General features: G+C 45.7%; 1 protein-coding gene and 1 non-coding gene across 2 annotated transcripts; one reads left to right on the top strand and one right to left on the bottom strand.

Annotated features, from left to right (window-relative positions):
* Nucleotides 1-2,562: 2,562 nt before the first annotated feature.
* Nucleotides 2,563-13,553, bottom strand: MCM3 (minichromosome maintenance complex component 3). The gene is made up of 17 exons (XM_072143794.1): nucleotides 13,294-13,553; nucleotides 12,668-12,780; nucleotides 12,377-12,585; nucleotides 7,817-7,947; nucleotides 7,413-7,651; nucleotides 7,089-7,197; nucleotides 6,847-7,000; nucleotides 6,581-6,712; nucleotides 6,281-6,489; nucleotides 6,063-6,201; nucleotides 4,867-4,993; nucleotides 4,632-4,782; nucleotides 4,295-4,435; nucleotides 3,940-4,049; nucleotides 3,785-3,858; nucleotides 3,601-3,670; nucleotides 2,563-3,356 (listed from the first exon to the last, which is right to left on the bottom strand). The coding sequence occupies exons 1-17, from the start codon at nucleotides 13,375-13,377 to the stop codon at nucleotides 3,158-3,160; spliced, it is 2,391 nt and encodes a 796-aa protein (XP_071999895.1). The 5' UTR covers nucleotides 13,378-13,553; the 3' UTR covers nucleotides 2,563-3,157.
* Nucleotides 13,554-21,685: 8,132 nt separating this feature from the next.
* TRNAA-UGC (transfer RNA alanine (anticodon UGC)) lies at nucleotides 21,686-21,757 on the top strand. The gene has a single exon. It is a non-coding gene; the product is annotated as a tRNA-Ala (tRNA).
* The last annotated feature ends 3,944 nt before the right edge of the window (nucleotides 21,758-25,701 follow it).

The raw sequence follows: 25,701 nt of genomic DNA on the forward strand, positions 1-25,701 counted from the left end.
AGACCCTGGGCAGGGGGGGTGGGAAGAGTCCATATCTGTTGTTTTGGTATATCCAAACAAGATCCCTTTAAGTGGTGCCAGTGGCTTACAAATAGAGTCGGCTCGTTAACACCCAGTTTATATACGATGCCACCAATCAAGGGTGTCATCACTTACATGCCAGGGGCAGAGTCACCAGCATCACACATGTGGGAAGCCATTTTGCCTGGGATCCATCACCTCGCAGGTAGAGTGGAAAACACACAATCGCAGGCGTTACCGAAGAGCGATCCGGTGAAGTCCACATTATATTGCAGATTGGGTCCACTCATCACTAGTCACATGAGAAAATCACATGACCCGCTTTCCTTGTAGCCATTTTGGGGCCAGGAATTGAAGCAGATGAGGTAAAAGATGTTTCTGGAAAGTGGTGGAGGACATTATACAGATGTAACATGAGGCAAAGCCACCAACCCGTTTCATGTCTAAACTGTGGGGAGGGAGAGAGTTCAGAAGGCCTCAGGCCTGTGGTGGTTGTTACCAGTGAGAACGGAGACCGGTGTCCGGCCTACAGTCCATCATGGTGGTGGCGAGAGCGTCTGAGGCTGCGGGGAGCTACAGGCCATTGCAAGAACCACAGATACCAGCAAGTCCAGAGACAAGTCTCCCTACAGAACCCAGGGCAGTATCCATTACAACCGCACACACAGATGCCTCGATACCGAAGGAGAGTGTCCAAACATTACCTGCCCCAAACCTTAGGCCCCATGAACAAAGGAGTAAGGGTACCCGGGCGTAGCATAAGGTTGACCAGAGAGGGGGGGAAGCTCCACAAGGGGGGGAAATGCTGTATTTCTGGCAGTGGCATGGGAATTAACACTATACACAATTACATGTGCTTCCCATAGGCTACAATGGCCTCCGCTGTGCGTATACATCTCAGTAGAAGTGAGCAGGATAAATATATATGTCCCTGTCCCCAATGCAGCTCACAATCTATCCTATCCACTCACCACATAACATTAGGCTTGTAAGTACATAGCCATTTTCTATTTAAAGACCACCATACTTTTACCATGTATTCATTTGTGTCCTGTATCTGATAAAGGGTCTGCAACCAGAAACGCGTCATTTTGACTATACTGTGTACAGGCGGTCCCCTACTTAAGAACACTCGACTTACATACGACCCCTAGTTACAAACGGACCCCTGGATGTTGGTAATTTCTTGTACTTTAGTCCTAGGCTACAATGATCAGCTGTAACAGTTATCACAGGTGTCTGTAATGAAGATTTAGTGTTATTCCCGGTTCTTATGACAATCCAACATTTTTAAAATCCAATTGTCACAGGGACCAAAAAAGTTCTGGCTGGATTTACAATGATAAAATATACAGTTCCAGCTTACATACAAATTCAACTTAAGAACAAACCTATAGACCCTATCTTGTATGTAACCCGGGGACTGTATGTATGTATGTATATTTATTTTTTTTTTTATTTGGCTTAACATTAAATTCTTTCTTTTGATGATTTTAATTTGGCGCAGCTATTTGTATACTTCATAGTCTGGGTAAGATATTACTATTAGCGCTCCATGTGAACTCATTTTATCTTCCTTCCATTGTATCCCGGACTCTTTTGGGACCCTGGCGCATCAGAGTTGTGGAAGCTGCATATTTAGTATATCAAGCCCTAGAATTGTACCATCTTAAAACCGATATAGATACTAAAAAAAAATTCTATAACTGAATATCACCATCCGACACCTCATCGCCTGGAAACTTTGGATCCTAATCTATGTGCCTACAAACCAAGAATTTACCAGGTGAGCACCCTCTATTCTACATTTGAATTACCAAATGTTATCACCCGAGGCGCCACCCCTCGGTTTCCAATTTTTTGTTCCTTGGCCTTCAGCTCACAAGCTAATCAACCTACCAGTATGTATTGCAGTGTGGGAGGAAACCAGAAGACACGGAAGAAATCCAAACAAACATGGAAAGAACAAACTCTTTGCCGATGTTCACCTGGGGTGGGATTCGAACCCAGGACCCCAGCGCTGCAAGACAGAAGTGCTATCCACTCAGACACCCTGCCGCATAAGTTTTTCTATCCTGGGAATGTTATTTTGTGGGAACCAAATTCGCACCGTTATAAACATTGTGCACACGTTTTTTTTTTTTTTTCTATGAAAAAAAGGGACCAAAATCATGTTCTGGGCCCTTATCGAATACCAGAACCATGGATCTAGCTGCTCCAGAGCCCATGACATGAGCATCTAAAGTGCAGCTCCCCTTCAGCATCCGAGTGACTTCTCTCTGAGCATTGACAGGACTTTTTTTTTTTTAGATTAGGTAAAAGGATTAAATTCACATAAAAGGTAATTCCAGAAAAGACATCTCATCCCCCACAAGGGGGCGCTGCTAGTTTTATAGGGTAAATTCTGCTGACAAGTTCCCTTTAATAACCATTGACAAATCCCAATGTGCAGAATTACGGCATGTGAACACCGCACTGAAGACTCCAGGGTCTCATGTTTGGGTAGAGTCCACATTATAAGAAGAACACAAGAACAGAACATCCAGAACCTCGGACTTTTATTTAGTAACATAAAACGTCTTCAATATACAAGTAAAACATGGCGGAAAGATTAAGAGTCTCTCATACCGGGACAGGTAAAAGCTCTGTACAAATAAAAAGTGTCACCGCATCAACATGGCGACATAAGATGGTATGAAAATATACCACAAAACTATTAACTTATAAAACACTGCAGAATATTTAGCTTTAAAAAAATATCCAAGTAATTAAAAAAAAACAAAGGTAGTCACCGCACAATGAGCCGGAAAAGCTGGGGGCAACTTATTTACAAGGGATAGAAGCTGGCGAGATGGTGAAACATGACAAAGTGATGGATCAACAGCCTCCGTTTAAAGGGACGCTACAGAAAAATCAGATCATGTGATACCAAGTTTAGGGGCGGAGCATGACCGATCCAGAGAAGAAACTTATGCTCCGCCCCCTTGCACAGTATCCATTTTACTGGACAGTTCCTTAAAGATACACATATAGTGTAACAATACAGACGCTGTAGCAATGTAGAACTTGCGCTACATTTTAGGGAATAAGGCAGATTGTACGGAAGACAACGACCCCCCATGACCCCGACAGTCCATTAGATTAAGAACACAATGTTATCAGACACCATGATGTGATTGGCTTCCTCCATCAGCTCCAGCGCCGCCTTCACCTCCCCGGCAGAGAAGGGCGACTCGTTATTCTTGTTGATTGACTCCATGAGGGCGGCCATGGCCAGGGACTGAGCGTGGGCAGACTTAAAGGCATCCAGAAGGGCGGCCTTGAAATCCTTTAGCCTGGGAATATAAGAAGGGGGGTGATTATTGAACACAAACATCTCAATCTGTCTTCAAGATCTCTGCTTGCAGTCAGTTGAATCCTGCCCTGGCCACCACATCTACTGCACGACATGTGCAGCGTCCACAGCGTAGGAGGCAAAATGGAAATGAAATGGTTACATTCACCGACCGCAAGCAGAGATTCCAAGAAAAACAACAAAGCTACGAATAAGCAACAACCCCAACCAGACGGCGGCCTCACCTCTCCCCGGAGAGTCCGGATTTCTCTGTGGATTCAGATTTCTTGCTCGCTGACGGCTTCGGTGAATGGACTGGAATGTGGAAGGAAGGGAAAGATGTTACATTGTATAGTTATATTTACTGCCCCTTTAAGAGACAGGGCACATGCTGACGCATCGTGGGGGGCATATGACGGGGGCACTTACCGTCTGGAGTCTCCTCTTCCGTATCGCTGAAGTCGTAGGGGTCAGGGGTCTCGCCCTCGGCACCTGCCGTTTTCCTACAGAATGAAGATGCATTATTAACACGAGGTCTATAGCATGGAGCAGCCATTACACAATCACCAGACACGAGCCCACACCTCTTCTTCCTGGTCCTGCGCTCGGAGGTGGCCGCCGGCTGCTGCTGCTCCTCTTCCTCTGTGTCCGTGTCCTCATCCCTCTTCCTTCGCTTCTTATCCTTCTCCAGCACCTACAAAAGGAAAAACCTGAATTTAACTTCTATAATCAACATCCAAAAATCTAACATTAATACATTTACAAATTTACCTGTATCACAGCGACACATGGTGGCAGTAAGTGGGTACTGCACCTTAAGATCCTGCTACTATGTGTAAACCACAATTCATGTAAATACTCATAAGAGGTGAACCAGGTGACCACTACACGCCAAGTTTAATACTATCCAGACCCCACAACCGCTCCTCAGGGACTCACCTTCTTGAAGTAAGCGTACTGGACAAGTTCCACCGCCGCCTCTGCGTCCTGCAGCTGCACGGTTTTGCTCATTCGCACTTTGGCGTGAGCTGTGGACAGACGGATGAGGGTCTCTAGGGAACGAGCGGTCACAGGGGAAGTCTAAAGAAAGGAAAACAAGCAAGTCTCAAAGTTTGAAAAACTGAATGCCTGCAGTCGCCACTAGGGGGAGCTCACTGTCTGCTCTGCATAATAGAAGAAGCAGTTTTGTAGCGGTGACCCCCTGAATCAACCCGTTTAATATCAGACAGACACAAAAAGTGAACCAGTTACATGGCATCTGAGGTGCAGGACTTACCCGGGCCACGTCAGTGCTCATCTGGTCCTGGCTGCGCAGGCGGGAGTACTCCTCTGCGATGTAGCTGGCGGCTTCCTCGGTCAGCGTGGGTTTGAACAGTTTGGCCACGTGGATGTACTTGCGCATAAACTCCATGCTGATAATCCTCTCCCTGTGAAGGGTTAATATGAAGTGTGACTCCTCTGCAGTCAGCAGGGGGCAGTGTAGGCCCGGCTCATCGCCACCATTGTCTTACCGCTTCCTCTTGGCGCCGTGCAGGAGGCTGTCGTGCTTCTCGTAGATCTGCAGCTCCTGCTGTTCCTCGTGGCTGACGTTTGGGTCATTGGTGGCGAGGATGTCCACAGAACTGCCCAGGGGCATAGCTGCAAGACAGCGGGCATCACAGCTAACAAACCTTACTAAGAGTTTATAGTATCTCTGCTTGCTGCCAGCTTGTGGAACACTGAGTATATGGGAGCTCTTGTGGATAGAAGAGCCACAGATTTTTGCAGAAGGGCTAAAAGGAAAATATGGGAACCTTCCTGTACATTCTATCATTTCTCTACTTGCTTTCAGTGACTGGAAACGTAGTTTGTATCCAGTCACTGAACTATGACTTGTTGTCCTTCCACCACAATCAGGGTAAGATCATTTAGCCCGCGTTTCCAGTCACTGAAAGCAAGCAGAGGCAATCAGTAAAGTGGACCATAGGAGCCAGTGTTAGGCATTTGCGGTAGTGAGGTGTTAGCATGTCACCGTGTATGTTACTAGAAGCAGGATGGAAAATGGAATAATGTCTGAGGGCATTTCCTCACACTGCTGTGCTCCTTTCTAGAATGGCTAGCTGCACCATTCCACTTTGCCGTGAGTAGAATGTGTAGCAGGCTCCTGGTGGAATAGTGCTGCAACCACACAGATAAATGGAGGAGTTGTATGTCAGTTCAATACAAAGTGCCAAGAGCACAGCAGGGGGAGGATATGCACTCCAGCTACATTTCTGGAATATATATAGTCCCGCTGCTAACAAAAGGTAGATATTGCCCCCCAGAAAATAAAATCAAGGAATATAAATCTATTTTTCAGAGTCCTGCTGCTGCCAACATACACATGCAGGAATACTTGACCACTGCAAAGGGCTGGAAGCACAGCAGTGTGAGGACACGCCCCCAGTGCACTTGGAGAAGCTAAATTCCTGGAATATAATTCCATATATCACAGTCCTGCTTATACTTACTCACACAAAAGGGCTAACAAACATCTCCCCAGGGACAATACAACAGTGGGGATATGATTTATATTAATCCATATTTCACAGTCCTGCTGCTACTAACACACTACATGCCCTAATGTCCGATTACACATCTCGCCAGGGACAAATCCCCCCACACTGGCTGCAGATCTGGATGAAACCAGAGTAAAACCCTACAAGTTCTGCGTTAGTTGGGTGCTCACCGTCTCCGTCCTGCTCCCATGATGCTCTGTAGCGGTGCTCCGGATCCATCTGATCCAACATAATGAACAGAAGATCGAAACGTGAGAGCAGCGAGTCCTGGAGGCCGATGTTGTCCATGGGAGTCTTGTACTGGTCGTACTGGAAGATAACAGGTGGTGTAAGGTGGCAGCACATCACGCCCGGTTCTCCCCTTTGCAGAGCGCAGGCTACCACTTACCCTTCCATACACTGGGTTGGCAGCTGCCAGGACGCTGCAGCGGGCGTTCAGCCTGGCGTGGATCCCGGCCTTGGCAATGGTGACCCGTCCCTGCTCCATGACCTCGTGGATGGCCGTACGATCCATGTCGGACATCTTGTCAAACTCGTCAATGCAGACGACTCCGCGATCAGCGAGGACCATGGCGCCGGCCTCCAGCCTCCTCTCCCCTGGTGATCGAGAACAAGAGCGGGCAATGAGGGACGGAGACAATTAAAGGGGTGGCCATGGATTATATGGGCATCGTCCACTTGTACTCACCGGTCTCCTGGTCTGTAGTAACGGCGGCGGTCAGACCCACGCCTGACGACCCTCTGCCGGTGGTGGGGATGGCGCGGGGGGCAGTGCACAGCACGTAACGCAGGAGCTGGGACTTTGCCACAGAGGGGTCCCCTAAAGAAAAAAAAAAAAAAAAAAAATTAGTAATGAAACAAGTCTAAAGAAGAAGAAGTCATAATGTAGGAATCACAGCCACTAATACACAGCAGGGACCTGTATAACGAGGCATCTCAACACCCCCCCCTTACCTATGAGCAGAACGTTGATGTCCCCCCTGATCCTTGTCCCGTTCTCCAGGACCTTCTCCACGCCTCCGAGCAGCATGCAGAGGATCGCCTTCTTAATGTAATGGTGGCCATGAATACTGGGGGCAAGGGAGCGCGACAACTGCTCAAACACGTCCTGAGGAGAAGCAGAAACAACCAGTGATGTGACTGACACACAGCCGCCACCCTCAGCCGCCGCCTGAGGCGCAGCCCATAGCCCATACCTTGGAGTGGTTCTTGCTGAACTTCTTAATTTTGGCCAGGTCGTCTGCGGAGAAGACGGGGGACACCTCCTTACTCATCTGCACCACGTTACAGGCGATCATTATAGTCCTACACAGAGAGAAACATCACATTACACACATCACAACATGGCAGACACTACTATTCCTAGACTGACTGGGCAGATATGCTTTTCTAATCGTGGACAATCCCTTTAAATCTGCATCCAGAATAATTGGAGTAGTGATGTTCACAGTACGATTGGTATCCAATGACTGGGCAGAACTGTGGAAAAGCTGGATGACATCACAAGAGGCGGCAATTACCTGAAGGACCCCGAGGTGTAGCCGTTCTTCTTGGAGGGCAGGCAGCGGTAGGTCCCGATGATCTGCGTCCGGTCCCCGGGCTTCACCTTATCCACCAGGTCATCATCCAGGATGATGTCCACAGAGCGCGGCAGCTGCCCGGCAGGAGCCTTCTCCGGCATCTCCTGGATGGTGACCGTCTGGTGGTCCTTATACAGTGACAGGCCGAACTCTGTCTCCAGGGGGTTATTCTCCTCATCCTGAGGGGCAAGAACATCAGAGGGAGATTTACATATAGTGGCTGATAGAAGTACTGCACCTCCACGTATAGACCACAGAGGGCAACTATAACCTACATCTTCTATAAGAGGTTTTATTCATTGTGACTGTGTAGTCAATCTGCACCAAATCCACATAAACCTCACCTTAGTGGGATAGACAGCGCTAGAGGGGAACGCATCCAGACTGGTCATATCCGTATACTTCCGCTCAATAGTCTTCTTGGTGGCCGGACAGTAATGGACACTGCGCACAACTTTAGGGCGAACCAGAGAACCTGCAATAGGGGGCAGTAGTATAGCAGTTCTACTCTTGCACATAGGGGGCAGTAGTATAGCAGTTCTACTCTTGCACATAGGGGGCAGTAGTATAGCAGTTCTACTCTTGCACATAGGGGGCAGTAGTATAGCAGTTCTACTCTTGCACATAGGGGGCAGTAGTATAGCAGTTCTACTCTTGCACATAGGGGGCAGTAGTATAGCAGTTCTACTCTTGCACATAGGGGGCAGTAGTATAGCAGTTCTACTCTTGCACATAGGGGGCAGTAGTATAGCAGTTCTACTCTTGCACATAGGGGGCAGTAGTATAGCAGTTCTACTCTTGCACATAGGGGGCAGTAGTATAGCAGTTCTACTCTTGCACATAGGGGGCAGTAGTATAGCAGTTCTACTCTTGCACATAGGGGGCAGTAGTATAGCAGTTCTACTCTTGCACATAGGGGGCAGTAGTATAGCAGTTCTACTCTTGCACATAGGGGGCAGTAGTATAGCAGTTCTACTCTTGCACATAGGGGGCAGTAGTATAGCAGTTCTACTCTTGCACATAGGGGGCAGTAGTATAGCAGTTCTACTCTTGCACATAGGGGGCAGTAGTATAGCAGTTCTACTCTTGCACATAGGGGGCAGTAGTATAGCAGTTCTACTCTTGCACATAGGGGGCAGTAGTATAGCAGTTCTACTCTTGCACATAGGGGGCAGTAGTATAGCAGTTCTACTCTTGCACATAGGGGGCAGTAGTATAGCAGTTCTACTCTTGCACATAGGGGGCAGTAGTATAGCAGTTCTACTCTTGCACATAGGGGGCAGTAGTATAGCAGTTCTACTCTTGCACATAGGGGGCAGTAGTATAGCAGTTCTACTCTTGCACATAGGGGGCAGTAGTATAGCAGTTCTACTCTTGCACATAGGGGGCAGTAGTATAGCAGTTCTACTCTTGCACATAGGGGGCAGTAGTATAGCAGTTCTACTCTTGCACATAGGGGGCAGTAGTATAGCAGTTCTACTCTTGCACATAGGGGGCAGTAGTATAGCAGTTCTACTCTTGCACATAGGGGGCAGTAGTATAGCAGTTCTACTCTTGCACATAGGGGGCAGTAGTATAGCAGTTCTACTCTTGCACATAGGGGGCAGTAGTATAGCAGTTCTACTCTTGCACATAGGGGGCAGTAGTATAGCAGTTCTACTCTTGCACATAGGGGGCAGTAGTATAGCAGTTCTACTCTTGCACATAGGGGGCAGTAGTATAGCAGTTCTACTCTTGCACATAGGGGGCAGTAGTATAGCAGTTCTACTCTTGCACATAGGGGGCAGTAGTATAGCAGTTCTACTCTTGCACATAGGGGGCAGTAGTATAGCAGTTCTACTCTTGCACATAGGGGGCAGTAGTATAGCAGTTCTACTCTTGCACATAGGGGGCAGTAGTATAGCAGTTCTACTCTTGCACATAGGGGGCAGTAGTATAGCAGTTCTACTCTTGCACATAGGGGGCAGTAGTATAGCAGTTCTACTCTTGCACATAGGGGGCAGTAGTATAGCAGTTCTACTCTTGCACATAGGGGGCAGTAGTATAGCAGTTCTACTCTTGCACATAGGGGGCAGTAGTATAGCAGTTCTACTCTTGCACATAGGGGGCAGTAGTATAGCAGTTCTACTCTTGCACATAGGGGGCAGTATTATAGCAGTTCTACTCTTGCACATAGGGGGCAGTATTATAGCAGTTCTACTCTTGCACATAGGGGGCAGTATTATAGCAGTTCTACTCTTGCACATAGGGGGCAGTATTATAGCAGTTCTACTCTTGCACATAGGGGGCAGTATTATAGCAGTTCTACTCTTGCACATAGGGGGCAGTATTATAGCAGTTCTACTCTTGCACATAGGGGGCAGTATTATAGCAGTTCTACTCTTGCACATAGGGGGCAGTATTATAGCAGTTCTACTCTTGCACATAGGGGGCAGTATTATAGCAGTTCTACTCTTGCACATAGGGGGCAGTATTATAGCAGTTCTACTCTTGCACATAGGGGGCAGTATTATAGCAGTTCTACTCTTGCACATAGGGGGCAGTATTATAGCAGTTCTACTCTTGCACATAGGGGGCAGTATTATAGCAGTTCTACTCTTGCACATAGGGGGCAGTATTATAGCAGTTCTACTCTTGCACATAGGGGGCAGTATTATAGCAGTTCTACTCTTGCACATAGGGGGCAGTATTATAGCAGTTCTACTCTTGCACATAGGGGGCAGTATTATAGCAGTTCTACTCTTGCACATAGGGGGCAGTATTATAGCAGTTCTACTCTTGCACATAGGGGGCAGTATTATAGCAGTTCTACTCTTGCACATAGGGGGCAGTATTATAGCAGTTCTACTCTTGCACATAGGGGGCAGTATTATAGCAGTTCTACTCTTGCACATAGGGGGCAGTATTATAGCAGTTCTACTCTTGCACATAGGGGGCAGTATTATAGCAGTTCTACTCTTGCACATAGGGGGCAGTATTATAGCAGTTCTACTCTTGCACATAGGGGGCAGTATTATAGCAGTTCTACTCTTGCACATAGGGGGCAGTATTATAGCAGTTCTACTCTTGCACATAGGGGGCAGTATTATAGCAGTTCTACTCTTGCACATAGGGGGCAGTATTATAGCAGTTCTACTCTTGCACATAGGGGGCAGTATTATAGCAGTTCTACTCTTGCACATAGGGGGCAGTATTATAGCAGTTCTACTCTTGCACATAGGGGGCAGTATTATAGCAGTTCTACTCTTGCACATAGGGGGCAGTATTATAGCAGTTCTACTCTTGCACATAGGGGGCAGTATTATAGCAGTTCTACTCTTGCACATAGGGGGCAGTATTATAGCAGTTCTACTCTTGCACATAGGGGGCAGTATTATAGCAGTTCTACTCTTGCACATAGGGGGCAGTATTATAGCAGTTCTACTCTTGCACATAGGGGGCAGTATTATAGCAGTTCTACTCTTGCACATAGGGGGCAGTATTATAGCAGTTCTACTCTTGCACATAGGGGGCAGTATTATAGCAGTTCTACTCTTGCACATAGGGGGCAGTATTATAGCAGTTCTACTCTTGCACATAGGGGGCAGTATTATAGCAGTTCTACTCTTGCACATAGGGGGCAGTATTATAGTAGTTCTACTCTTGCACATAGGGGGCAGTATTATAGTAGTTCTACTCTTGCACATAGGGGGCAGTATTATAGTAGTTCTACTCTTGCACATAGGGGGCAGTATTATAGTAGTTCTACTCTTGCACATAGGGGGCAGTATTATAGTAGTTCTACTCTTGCACATAGGGGGCAGTATTATAGTAGTTCTACTCTTGCACATAGGGGGCAGTATTATAGTAGTTCTACTCTTGCACATAGGGGGCAGTATTATAGTAGTTCTACTCTTGCACATAGGGGGCAGTATTATAGTAGTTCTACTCTTGCACATAGGGGGCAGTATTATAGTAGTTCTACTCTTGCACATAGGGGGCAGTATTATAGTAGTTCTACTCTTGCACATAGGGGGCAGTATTATAGTAGTTCTACTCTTGCACATAGGGGGCAGTATTATAGTAGTTCTACTCTTGCACATAGGGGGCAGTATTATAGTAGTTCTACTCTTGCACATAGGGGGCAGTATTATAGTAGTTCTACTCTTGCACATAGGGGGCAGTATTATAGTAGTTCTACTCTTGCACATAGGGGGCAGTATTATAGTAGTTCTACTCTTGCACATAGGGGGCAGTATTATAGTAGTTATACTCTTGCACATAGGGGGCAGTATTATAGTAGTTATACTCTTGCACATAGGGGGCAGTATTATAGTAGTTATACTCTTGCACATAGGGGGCAGTATTATAGTAGTTATACTCTTGCACATAGGGGGCAGTATTATAGTAGTTATACTCTTGCACATAGGGGGCAGTATTATAGTAGTTATACTCTTGTACATAGGGGGCAGTATTATAGTAGTTATACTCTTGTACATAGGGGGCAGTATTATAGTAGTTATACTCTTGTACATAGGGGGCAGTATTACAGTAGTTATATTCTTGTACATAGGGGGCAGTATTACAGTAGTTATATTCCTGTACATAGGGGGCAGTATTACAGTAGTTATATTCCTGTACATAGGGGGCAGTATTACAGTAGTTATATTCTTGTACATAGGGGGCAGTATTATAGTAGTTATATTCTTGTACATAGGGGGCAGTATTATAGTAGTTATATTCTTGTACATAGGGGGCAGTATTATAGTAGTTATATTCTTGTACATAGGGGGCAGTATTACAGTAGTTATATTCTTGTACATAGGGGGCAGTATTACAGTAGTTATATTCCTGTACATAGGGGGCAGTATTACAGTAGTTATATTCCTGTACATAGGGGGCAGTATTATAGTAATATCACTCACACTTTGTGACAATCCCTTCTACACAGACCATAGAGCCCAGGAATCGTGATGTCAGTGTACGGGGTGTGACATGTTTAGAGCCAAAACTTCCTTCCAGACCAATGTGGAATTCCTCGTACTGTTTGGCATAAGTTCCATCAATGGAAGCTACAAAATCCTTCAGTGCCCTCTGGAAGGCGAGGAGTTCCTCGAAGGCCTTGTTCATGATCCTGTGTCGATAGAATATACAATTTGTTTAGTCTGATGAGTGGAGTCACACGTTACGTGCAGTTGTGGCAGGTGACTACTCACTTGTTCGCCCTCTTCTCGTTCTTCCTGCGGAGGTCGTTGATGTTGACGATGAGTCTGTAGTGGTTGTCGCTGATCATGTCCCGCACTTTGCTCTGGTAAATCCCTTGATCTTCCTGCAGGAGAGAGAAAACATAAGAGGTCTTTATTTCCGATCACACAAGTCATAGGTGGGTCATAATAACAGTACACAATCCTGTGAGCCGAATACAGCCGAAGCACAAGTGTCTCCTCAGTTCTGATGCTTCGTTACAATGTGTCAGTGCAGGGATATTCTAAATACATTTAAGGTCCCATGCACTTTGCAAAGTGAACACATAACTGAATTATGAATGACGTCATCAAATGGAACTGTTATGTCATCACTTTATGAGATAGGGGAAAAAAAAACAGAGGGGAGGGGGTCAGTCCAACGCTTCCTCTCCCGTTGGAGACAACGTTGCCATGTATCTGGCTGCACATGATGGGAGTAGTAGTCATTGAAGATTAGGAAGCCGCATATAATCGAAAAAGATCTAGGTGCGACCATAAAGTCGGTTGAATTCAAAGCCGATCCGAATCGATTAAAAAGATAAAAGATCGGCCATCACATCGTCTCTGCAGCCCCAGCACAATGGCCGATCACCCACCTCATCGTCCAAGAAGTCAAGGTACTCGCGCTGAGCCTCCCGCATCTCCTGGTCATCGACCTCCATCACCCCGGGAGCCGCCATTACTAGGTGTGTGATGCACGAGTAGATACGTGTAAGAGGAGTCCGCGCCGGGGTCACTGATGGCCGCTATCACTGGCGCGAAAATCCAGCGAGGCTCTACTTTTCCCGCGAAACTCTGGCCAGTCCCTTACTTCTGATTGGCTGAACGGATTGGCGCGAATGGGTCCTTAGCCAATGAAAGCGTGAGCTGCCAGCTGGGGGCGCGGCGATGAGAAGTAGGTTCAGATTGGCGATAAGGACGGTCTACGCGCAGGAACGGAAATGACGTATATGGCCGGAGGAATAACTAGAGAATGTTGATTTTTGCCCACTTGTTCTATAGAAACTTATGAAAGGAAATAAGGGGGTCAGTAAATGAGTCATCTCGCGATGAAAAATATAGAATGAAGTTGGATTTGGGCTGTGACTTCAGATAGTGACTCTTGAAGTTATTTTAGTGGTGTCTAAAAAAGTTGTTTAAGTTTGAGGCCAGATTATACCCCAATCCTTACATGAAGGGACACAAGTTACACAGATGGCCTCTGGACTCTTATTATTATTAACCCCTTAAGGACGCAGCCATTTTACAGCTTAAGGCTCAGCCCGATTTTTTGGATTCTGACCTGCGTCTCTTTATACGGTTATAACTTTTGAACACTGTTACTTATCAAAACGATTCTGAGATTGTTTTTTCCCCACATGTTGTACTTCATTTTAGTGGTAAATATTGGCAGATAAGTTTTGCGTTTATTTACAAAAAAAAGAAAATATGATAAATTTTTTGAAAAATTTGCCATTTTCGAAATTCTAAATCATTGCGTTTTCAGGCAGATCGATTTACCACCTAAATAAGTTGCTGAATAACATTTCCCATTTGTCTACTTTACATTTTCATAATTTCTGAAATGTCTGGATAATTTATTTTGACGTCACGCGGCTTACAAATAGAATATGTTTTTTCCGGATTTTCAGAATTGACTATTTTGGGGATAAATACAGTTTTGAATGAAATTTTACATATTTAGCATCAAAACCCCCTATATAATGTACCCATTTTCAAATCTGCACCCCTCAAGCTATCAGAAACAGCTTTTACAAAGATTGTTAACCCCTTGAGATCTTCATAGTAATTGAATCAAAATGGAGGTGAAATTTAGAATGGTCAAATTGTTCCCTTATACGTTCATTTAGCACCAAAATTTACACATTTCCAAAATATAAAAAGAGAAAACCCACCATACAATTTGTTCTGCAATTTCTCCTGAGTACAAAGACCCCCCACATGTGGCCGTTACTTGTTTTATGGGGGCACAGCGAGGCGCAGAAGGGAAGGAGGGCGCTGCAGCTGCCAGGATTTTAGTTTCCTCATTGGCCCCTTTTGAAGGCTATAACATTTTCGCTTTTTCGTTATTGGGGCCATGTGACGGCATTTTTTTTGCGGGATGAGATGCTTTTTCCATTGTTACCATTTTGGGGTTGGTATCACCTATTGTTGAAAATTTAGGAACTTTTTTTGAGGGCAGGAGTAGAAAAGCATCAATTCTGTACTGGATTTTTGACTTTTTTTTTTTTTGGTGTTCACCGTATAGACTAATAGTCATGTTATCTTTATTCTATGGGTTCATACGATTACGGGGATACCAGACATGAATATATTTTCTTACGTTTTACTAAATTTGTCAAACAAAACCCTAATGTGGGGAAAAATCTATAATTTTTGTATTGCCATCTTCCAAGTGGCATAACTTTGTTACGTTTTTGGCTACGGAGCTGGTTGATGGCTTGTTTTTTGCGGGACATGTTGTACTTTGCACCAGTATCATGTCTGAGTACATATGGTTTTTTGGTCGCATTTTATATCATTTTTTGTGGGATTGAAAAGGTAAAAATCATAATTTTTGGAGGGTTTATAACAGTTTTTTTTTACGGCGTTTATCGTGGGGGTTCAACAATGATTTACTTTTATTCTATGGGTTGTTACGGACGCGGTGATACTATATATGTGGGGTTTGTGTTATTATTTAGACTTTTTTTTTTAGTTATATGTCTCTTTATATGTTTTGGGGGTTTGGGGCATTTTTAGTGATTTATGACTTTATTTTTTTATTGAATAACTTTTTTTTTTACTTTTTCACTTTTATACCATGGGATATGAACAAGCAATCTTCTGATTGCTTCTTCATGATAATATTCTGCAATACTCATGTATTGCAGAGTATTATCAGTGTCAGCCTATGCACTTGCATAGGCTGGCACTTTGCCAGTAAGATGACGTCACAGACGCCATCTTACTGGCAATTCTTGCTAGAACTCTGGGGTCCAGATCGGACCCCAGAGTTACTATAGCAACGATCGGCGCCCCCCGAAAACGGTTCGGGGGGGCCGATCGTGGGGGAAAGACCCCCCAGATACTTGTTAGATGCCGCGGTCGCGCTGACCGCGGCATCTAACGGGTTAAGCACCCGCGATCGGAGACAACTCCGATCGCGGGTGTTACACTGGGGTGCCGGCTATTAGTTACAGCCGGCACCCCGTGTTTCCCGATGCCGGTTCGGCTCTGATCCAGAGCCGAGCCGGCATAGGAGCCGTGGCGGATATATCCGCCACTGAGCGCTAAGTCACTGCGCTCCGTGGCGGATATATCCGCCGCGGAGCGTGAAGGGGTTAAACATTGCAGTCTTTTTCGTGTTGGGGTTTCTGCTTTTCACTTCCCTCCTCCCACAAGCCAGAACTTTTCTCTTTTTCTGTGGACAGAGCCTTTTATCTGGGGGGCACATTGTACTTCCTAGTGTCCCAATGTAATATTCTGAGCCAGGTGCTGAGATTTTGGAAAAAAATTCCAAATGCACAAGCAACAACCAAAAAAATAAAGTTGCGCCATTTTTCTACAGGTTTTATATTTTGTGTAAATCTACCATCAAAATCCTTCATGATTAACCGTGGACTTTTAGGGTGCGGTTACAAGTTGGCAATTTAATGCTACTTAGAAACTGAATCAAAGCACACGAAAGCGGGGCCCTGCGCAATCGCATTTACTCAAAACAAGACACTGGGTGCTGGTTGCAGGAGTCAAAGCAGTACGTCTGTAAGCACCCTTACTCATACAGTCATGGCCAAAAGTTTTGAGAATGATACAAATGTTAATTTTTACAAAGTCTCCTGCATCAGGTTTTATAGCGGCAATTTGCATATACTCCAGAATGTTATAAAGAGTGATCAGCTTTACAGCAATTCATTGCAAAGTCAATATTTGCCTAGAAAATGAACTTTTTCCCCCAAAAACACATTTCAGCTTCATTGCAGGCGCCTTAAAAGGAGCAGCTGCCATGGTGTCAGTGACGTCTCCAGTAACACAGGTGCGGGGGCTGATGAGGACAGGGCTGGGGATCAATCTGTCATGATTAAGTAACAATCACACCACTGGACACTTTAACAGGAGGCTGGTGCTTGGCATCATTGTTTCTCTTCTGTTAACCATGGTTATCTCTAAAGAAACACGTGCAGTCATCATTGCACTGCACAAAACTGCCTAACAGGGAAGAGTATCGCAGCTAGAAAGATTGCACCTCAGTCACCAATCTATCGCATCATCAAGGAATTCAAGGAGAGAGGGTCCATTGTTACCAAAAAGGCTCCAGGGGCCCAAGAAGGAGAAGCAAGCATCTGCACGCACTGTGAGACTGCGGAGACTCTTGGAGCAAGGCCTGGTGTCCAGGAGGGCAGCAAAGAAGCCGCTTCTCTCCAGAAACCATCAGGGACAGACTGATATTCTGCAGGAGGTGCAGGGAGTGGACGCTGAGGACTGGGGGAAAGTCATTGGGGGACATTTACTATGGCGTTTCCGCCAGTTTTGTGGCGCTTTCACCGCATCTTCTGCTCTCCTACCTATATTTTAGCTGGCGGCGCCAGAAAAAATGACTTTTTCCATCTGCTCCGACTCTTCTCCAAAAAGGGGCGTGGCTTTGGCGGAGTGGAAACTCAGACACAATTAATATGTGTCGCAGCCCTTTTTGGGAGCTGTAAACTGGCGGAAAGTAGACCAAAAGAAAACTGGTCTAGCAGGGACTGTTGGACACATTTCTGGTGCTCGGGACAGATTTTGGTCCCAGGGACAGAAAATAGTCTCGGCGCCAGAAATGTCTCTGCACAGCTCCACAATATTAAATGTGTGTCTTCTTTCCGAGAGCAGGTCGGTAACAAAGCCAATGCAGACAACGACACTTTAAGTAAATGTCCCCCATTTTCTCTGATGAATCCCCTTTCCGATTGTTTGGAACATCTGGAGAACATCTTGTTGGGAGAAGACAAGGTGAGCGATCCCACCAGTCTTGTCTCATGCCACCTGTAAAGCCTCCTGCAGCCATTCATGTGTGGGGCGGCTTCTCAGCCAAGGGAATCGGCTTTCTCACAGTCTTGCCTAAAAACACATCCATGACTAAAGAATGGGACCGGAATGTCCTCCAAGAGCAACTTCTCCCAACCCTCCAGGAGCAGATGGTGATGAGCAATGCCTTCTCCAGCATGATGGAGCACCTGCCATAAAGCAAAGGGGAGAACTACATGGCTCAGGGAACAAAACATAGAGATTTTGGGTCCATGGCCTGGAAACTCCCCGGATCTTAAAGGAAACCTACCACTTGGGATAGGGCTTACAAGCAGAACATGCCGTGCACCTGCCCAGGGTGAGCTGGTGCCGGCGCTCATCTCCGTTATGTTTTTAAACATTTTTAAAGTGTTTTTACAGTTTATTAATCTTTATATCCTTACTAGCATCCCCGCACCGGGGTCCGCGCTCGGCGCACCATGCGCGCTACCACTTCCTACTCAGATGCACGCACGGACGCGTGCATGGTTCGCCGAGCGTGGACCCCGGTGCGGGGATGCTAGTAAGGATATAAAGATTAATAAACTGTAAAAACACTTTAAAAATGTTTAAAAACATAACGGAGATGAGCGCCGGCACCAGCTCACCCTGGGCTGGTGCACGGCATGTTCTGCTTATAAGCCCTATCCCAAGTGGTAGGTTTCCTTTAATCCCATTGAGAACTTGTGGTCAATCATCAAGAGACGGATGGACAAACAAAAACCAACAAATTGTGACACAATGCAGCAGTGATTGTGCAGGAATGGACGGCTATCAGTCAGGGCGCGTTCACACGTTGCGTTTTGACCTGCGTTTTCATTGCGTTTGAAACGCATATACAACAGCTGAGGAGAGGTGATTTGCCTAATTACATCACTGTTAACGTTTCCGTTTACAAAACGCATCGTAAACGCGATGTTAACGCACGCGTTAACATTGCGTTAACATGTGCGTTTTGTTAACGCAAGCGTTAACATTGCGTTTACAAACGTAAACGGTAATGTAATTAGGCAAATTACCTCACACCAGCTGTTGTATATGCGTTTCAAACGCAATGAAAACGCAACCAAAACGCAACGTGTGAACGCGCCCCCAGGGTGAACGCTATGAAAACGCTATGAAAACGCCCCTCAGGGCGCGTTCACACGTTGCGCTTTGGTTGCGTTTTCATAGCGTTTTGAAAACGCATTACAACAGCTGAGATGAGGTGATTTGCCTAATTATATTACTGTTAACAAAACGCATGCATTAAAGCATTGTTAACGCTCGTGTTAACAATGCATCAACCCATGCGTTAACATAGCGTTAACACATGTAAATAGTAATGTAATTAGGCAAATCACCTCTCCTCAGCTGTTGTAATGCGTTTTAAACCGCAATGAAAACGCAACCAAAGCGCAACGTGTGACCGCACCCTCAGGATCTGGTGCAGAAGTTGATTAAGAGCTTTAACTCATTAACTCCTTCTACCTGACAATAAAAGCTTTTGTTACCCATAATATGATTGCACGTGTATATCTGTATGTGATAAACACATCTGACAAACCAGAGGGAACAGATCATGTGACAATATAATCTTTTGGCCATGACTGTAGTATTATATGGGCATAGTATGTATCTTGGTATTATATAGGCACTGTATAATAGTATTATGTGGGCACAGTGTGGACAGATTTACTTACCCGGTCCTGTCTCGATCCCCACTGTGCGTTGTCCGATGAGGAAACGGGTCTGCCGCAATTCACTAAGGTTGTGTGTCCAATTTCCTTCATGTGTTCCCCCGCTGAGGTCCGCCGGAGTTCACTTGCTTCTTCCCGGTGTATGTAAGTGCTGATCTTGCGACACAATTTCGTTTTTAAATTCCGCGGTTTGTACGAATCAGCCGGGTTGTCCGACGGCCACGCCCCCCGATTTCTTTCGCTCGCATGCCGGCGCCGATGCACCACAATCCGATCGCGTGTGCCAAAAACCCAGGGCAATTCGGCGCAAATAGGAAATATTCAGGAAACCCGACAGAATCGCGGTCCGCGGACCCTTAGTAAATGTGCCACAGTATCTTGATATTATATGGGCACAGTATCTTGTTGTAATATGGGCACTGTATAGTAGTATTATATGGGCACAGTATCTTGGTATTATATGGGCACTGTATGGTAGTATTATATGGGCACTGTATGGTAGTATTATATGGGCACTGTATGGTAGTATTATATGGGCACTGTATCTTGGTACTATATGGGCACAGTATGGTAGTATTATATAGGCACTGCATGGTAGTATTATATGGGCACTGTATGGTAGTATTATATGGGCACTGCATGGAAGTATTATATGGGCACTATATAGTGGTATTATATGGGCACAGTATCTTGGTATTATATGGGCACTGTATGGTAGTATTATATGGGCACTGTATGGTAGTATTATATGGGCACTGTATAGTAGTATTATATGGGCACAGTATCTTGGTATTATATGGGCACTGTATGGTAGTATTATATAGGCACTGTATGGTAGTATTATATGGGCACTGCATGGAAGTATTATATGGGCACTATATAGTGGTATTATATGGGCACAGTATCTTGGTATTATATGGGCACTGTATGGTAGTATTATGTTGGCACTGTATGGTTGTATTATATGGGCACTGTATGGTAGTATTATATGGGCACAGTATCTTGATATTATATGGGCACTGTATGGTAGTATTATATGGGCACTGTATGGTAGTATTATATGGGCACAGTATCTTGTAATATGGGCACTGTATGGTAGTATTATATGGGCACAGTATCTTGATATTATATGGGCACTGTATAGTAGTATTATATGGGCACAGTATCTTGGTATTATATGGGCACTGTATGGTAGTATTATATGGGCACTGTATGGTAGTATTATATGGGCACAGTATCTTGGTATTATATGGGCACTGTATGGTAGTATTATATGGGCACAGTATCTTGATATTATATGGGCACTGTATGGTAGTATTATATGGGCACAGTATCTTGGTATTATATGGGCACTGTATGGTAGTATTATATGGGCACAGTATCTTGATATTATATGGGCACCGTATGGTAGTATTATATGGGCACAGTATCTTGATATTATATGGGCACTGTATGGTAGTATTATATGGGCACAGTATCTTGGAATTATATGGGCACTGTATGGTAGTATTATATGGGCACAGTATCTTGATATTATATGGGCACTGTATAGTAGTATTATATGGGCACTGTATAGTAGTATTATATGGGCACAGTATCTTGGTATTATATGGGCACTGTATGGTAGTATTATATGGGCACTGTATGGTAGTATTATATGGGCACTGTATGGTAGTATTATATGGGCACAGTATCTTGGTATTATATGGGCACTGTATGGTAGTATTATATGGGCACAGTATCTTGATATTATATGGGCACTGTATGGTAGTATTATATGGGCACTGTATGGTAGTATTATATGGGCACTGTATGGTAGTATTATATGGGCACTGTATGGTAGTATTATATGGGCACAGTATCTTGGTATTATATGGGCACTGTATGGTAGTATTATATGGGCACAGTATCTTGATATTATATGGGCACTGTATGGTAGTATTATATGGGCACAGTATCTTGGTATTATATGGGCACTGTATGGTAGTATTATATGGGCACAGTATCTTGATACTATATGGGCACAGTATCTTGATACTATATGGGCACTGTATGGTAGTAATATGTGGGCACTGTATGGTAGTATTATTCGGGCACTGTATGGTAGTATTATTCGGGCACTGTATGGTAGTATTATTCTGGCACTGTATGGTATTACTTAGGCTCCAGACTGTATGACAGCATTATACAAGGGATATGACTCACACAAAGGCGCAAAAGCAATAAAAACCACGTATGGACACTTATGGTCTTGTCTCTGTGAGAGCCGCAACTCATGCAGTACACAGGGGATGTAGCTCAGTGGTAGAGCGCATGGTTTGCATGTATGAGGCCCCGGGTTCAATCCCCGGCATCTCCAGGTTTTTGTATACTTTACAGGTTTCTCTAAAACTACTTCACATATTTGTTATACAAAATGAGTAAATATATCTATACATATGCAGATCCCTAATTATTACACACCCTGGCGAAACAAAGTAAAAGTTCAACATCCGCCCTCTCTACATCATGTATCGTGATGATATCAGCAGATCATGGCCACTAGGGGGCAGTATATTCCCACATAAAACCAAACACGAGGCAAAGTTTATGATGAGACAGTTCTACAGTGATCCTTGTGGACCAGGGCTCAGTCCGGCTCATGCTATTAGTATTAGGGTACATTCACATGGGCGTCTGTGGGGATGCATATGCGACCGCCCCCATAGATGGCAATGGCGGTCCTTCTGACGCCCCCTGCAGGTCCGCTTCTGTCTCTGCGCGCTGCCGTTGCATACACCATGACATCAGCCGCTTGCCATCAGCAAGCGCGCGGGGACCCAAAGCCGGAGGATCAGAAGACAGAAGAGGACCTGCGGGGGGCGTCGTAAAAGTGAGTTAAGAGGGTTTTTTTTATAGGCTGGGCGGGGGGCAGTGGACTGCCTATATACTAGGGAGCAGGCTATATATACGAGGCGGCAGGGGGCTGGCTATATACTAGGGGGCAGGGGGCAGGCTATATATACGAGGGGGCAGGGGGCTGGCTATATATATACACGAGGGGGCAGGGGGCTGGCTATATACTAGGGGGCAGGGGATGGCTATATACTAGGGGGCAGGGGCTGGCTATATACTAGGGGGCAGGGGGCTGGCTATATACTAGGGAGCAGGCTATATATACGAGGGGGCAGGGGGCTGGCTATATACTAGGGGGCAGGGGGCTGGATATATACTAGCGGGCAGGCTATATATGATGTAGGAGCCATGGTATAGGATGGTCAACCCCAGAAGTGATAGGAGGACACACTGCCCCCTGCTGGTGTGATGATGTAGGAGCCATGGTATAGGATGGTCACCCCCAGAAGTGATAGGAGGACACACTGCCCCCTGCTGGTGAGATGATGAAGAGGCCATGGTATAGGACGGTCACCCCTAGTAGTGATAGGAGGACACTCTTCCCCCTGCTGGTGTGATGATGTGGGGGCCATGGTATAGGATAGTAGGTCACCCCTAGTAGTGATAGGAGGACACACTGCCCCCTGCTGGTGAGATGATGTGGGGGCCATGACATAGGACAGTCACCCCTAGTAGTGATAGGAGGACCCTTGTCTCCTCTCTTGCCCACAGCTTTCAGCTGCAGATGGAGCCATCCAGAACCTGGAAGCGCTAACTGGGTCTTACAGCCTCTCTATAGTAATTTTCCCCAATAAACTTTTTCTTTCATTCAACAATTCCTTCTTGATGTAGTAAATTTTTTGTCTATGTGTACATCCATCCATCCATACATCTCATGCCCTCACTCCTGGCAGAACACTAAATAGAAATACTGAATACATATTGACTGCAGGAGACTGCTATAACATAACCCTGGAGGTGTACACGGCGCTGGATATAGTAAGGTGTTATTAGGTGAGTGTAAGTACTAATTACTACATGAGTCAGGGGGGGAGGAGCTTACTGATACCATCCCACTAATTACTCTTATATACCATATAAAGCATGTGATTACAGTTATTTGTGAGACAGAGGTGTAAGGTGTAACATCTAAGACTAAGACACTTACCATGTACTATCTATCACACTGCGGTCTACACAGGTGGTCAGGGTCGGAATAGGGTACCTGGGGCCCACTAGGGAAATAGATTTTGGGGGCCCACCTACAACTACATAGAAATATTCTGGGATAAGGGAATTTCTAAGAACTAGTGGGAGCAGTGAAGGAAAATCCCTAATCCCTTTATCCCGTTATTTCAGGGCAATGATGTTAGGAATGGTATAAGAGTTACCTGGTGGCCGGGCTGTGGTTAGGGATGGTGTAAGAGTTACCTGGTGGCCAGGCTGTGGGTAGGGATGGTGTAAGAGTTACCTGGTGGCTGGGCTGTGGGTAGGGATGGTGTAAGAGTTACCTGGTGGCCAGGCTGTGGTTAGGGATGGTGTAAGAGTTACCTGGTGGCCGGGCTGTGGTTAGGGATGGTGTAAGAGTTACCTGGTGGCTGGGCTGGGGTTAGGGATAGTGTAAGAGTTACCTGGTGGCCGGGCTGTGGTTAGGAATGGTATAAGAGTTACCTGGTGGCTGGGCTGTGGTTAGGGATGGTGTAAGAGTTCCCTGGTGGCTGGCCTGTGGTTAGGAATGGTATAAGAGTTACCTGGTGGCTGGGCTGTGGTTAGGGATGGTGTAAGAGTTCCCTGGTAGCTGGGCTGTGGTTAGGGATGGTGTAAGAGTTACCTGGTGGCCAGGCTGTGGTTAGTGTTCCAATCGGACTCCACACTAACCTACAAATAAGGAAATGTTGAAACCTTTACAAGAACTCATAACAATAACCCCACACCTGGGGTCACCTCACCTCATGTATAAGTCACGCTTGGCTCTCTGACCCTATAGATATAACAGTGCATAAGCAGAGAGCGGTCTCACACTAGAAGGTTGTTCAGTGACTACAATACTGATCTGACACAGGAAGAAGTAGGATCTAGTTCCTTGCAAGTGACATGTCTTCTCCTTTGGGTCCAGAATTTGTGTAAAATCTTGTTGCAGAATTTTGTGGCTAATCCGGGCAGCACATCCGCCTCACTGCACCCACAGTTACTTACAGTATAATGTCACCTGAATAGCAGAAATGTCCCACACTGTGCTGCTAAGGAATCTACTTATAATGAATCTAAGGAAAATAAAAATTGTGCGCCCCCCCAATTAATTACCTAATATATTGTTCCCTTGTGAATTATTTTATACATGTCCCCCTTTAGTAATTTAGTTTACCTATTTCACGCCCCTTCTAATTATTTTTATACAGTGCTCCTACTAAAGAATGTTTTTTTTATAAGAATCTCCCTATTCTTTTTATACCCACTGCTGCCGAATGAATTATTTTATACAAAATGTACTTACTGTACATACTCGAGTATAAGCCGAGGTACCTAATTTTAACACAAAAAACTGGGAAAACCTATTGACTCTAGTATAAGCCTAGGGTGGGAAATGCATTGGTCGCAGCCTTCACCCAGTATATAGCTTGCCAGGCCCTCGCCCTCTAGTATATAGCCAGGCAGCCCCTTGCCCCCAGTATATAGCCTGCCAGCCCCTTCCCCCAAGTATATAGCCAGCCAGCCCCCTGACCCCAGTATATAGCCTGCCAACCTCTTGCCCCCTAGTATATAGCCAGCCCTCTGGCCCCAGTATATAGCCTGCCAACCTCTTGCCCCCTAGTATATAGCCAGCAGCCCCTGCTTTTCAGTATATAGCCAGCCAACCCATGCTCCTTAGTATATAGCCTGTCAGACCCTTGCCCCCTAGTTTGTAGCCAGCCGGCCCCCTGACCCCAGTATATAGCAAATAGCCTGCCAACCTCTTACCCCGTAGTATATAGCCAGCAGCCCCTGCTCCCCATTATATAGCCTGCCAGCCCATGCCCCCTAGTATATAGCTAGCCATCCCCTTGCCCCCTAGTATATAGCTAGCCAACCCCTTCCCCCTAGTATATAGCCAGCCCCTTGCCCTTATAGTATAAAGCCAGCCACCCCCCTGCCCCCTTGTGTATAGCCAGCCCTATGCCCCCCCAGTGTATAGCTATTCAGCCCCCTAGTATATAGCCGGCCCATACCCCCAGTATATAGCCAGCCAGCCAGCCCCTTGCCCCCTAGTATATAGCCAGTGCCTTGCCCTTCTAGTATATAGCCAGCCCCCTGCCACCCAGTATATAGCTATTCAGCCCCCTGCCCCCCCCCCAGTATATAGCTATTCTGCCTCCTAGTATATTGCTAGCCAGCCCATACCCCCCTCCAGTATATAGCCAGCCAGCCCATGCCCCCTAGTATATAGCCTGC

The sequence above is a fragment of the Engystomops pustulosus genome, chromosome 3 (genome assembly GCF_040894005.1).
Source record: "Engystomops pustulosus chromosome 3, aEngPut4.maternal, whole genome shotgun sequence".
Lineage (NCBI taxonomy): Eukaryota > Metazoa > Chordata > Amphibia > Anura > Leptodactylidae > Engystomops > Engystomops pustulosus.

Bases quoted from the DNA above. Each gene is read 5' to 3' on its own strand.
- MCM3 (XM_072143794.1), bottom strand. From the start codon at position 13,377: ATGGCGGCTCCCGGGGTGATGGAGGTCGATGACCAGGAGATGCGGGAG. The intron at 12,586-12,667 runs GTGAGTAGTCAC...CTATCGACACAG, and splicing joins AACGAGAAGAGGGCGAACAA to GATCATGAACAAGGCCTTCG. The intron at 6,713-6,846 runs GTAAGGGGGGGG...TTTTTTCTTTAG, and splicing joins CATCAACGTTCTGCTCATAG to GGGACCCCTCTGTGGCAAAG.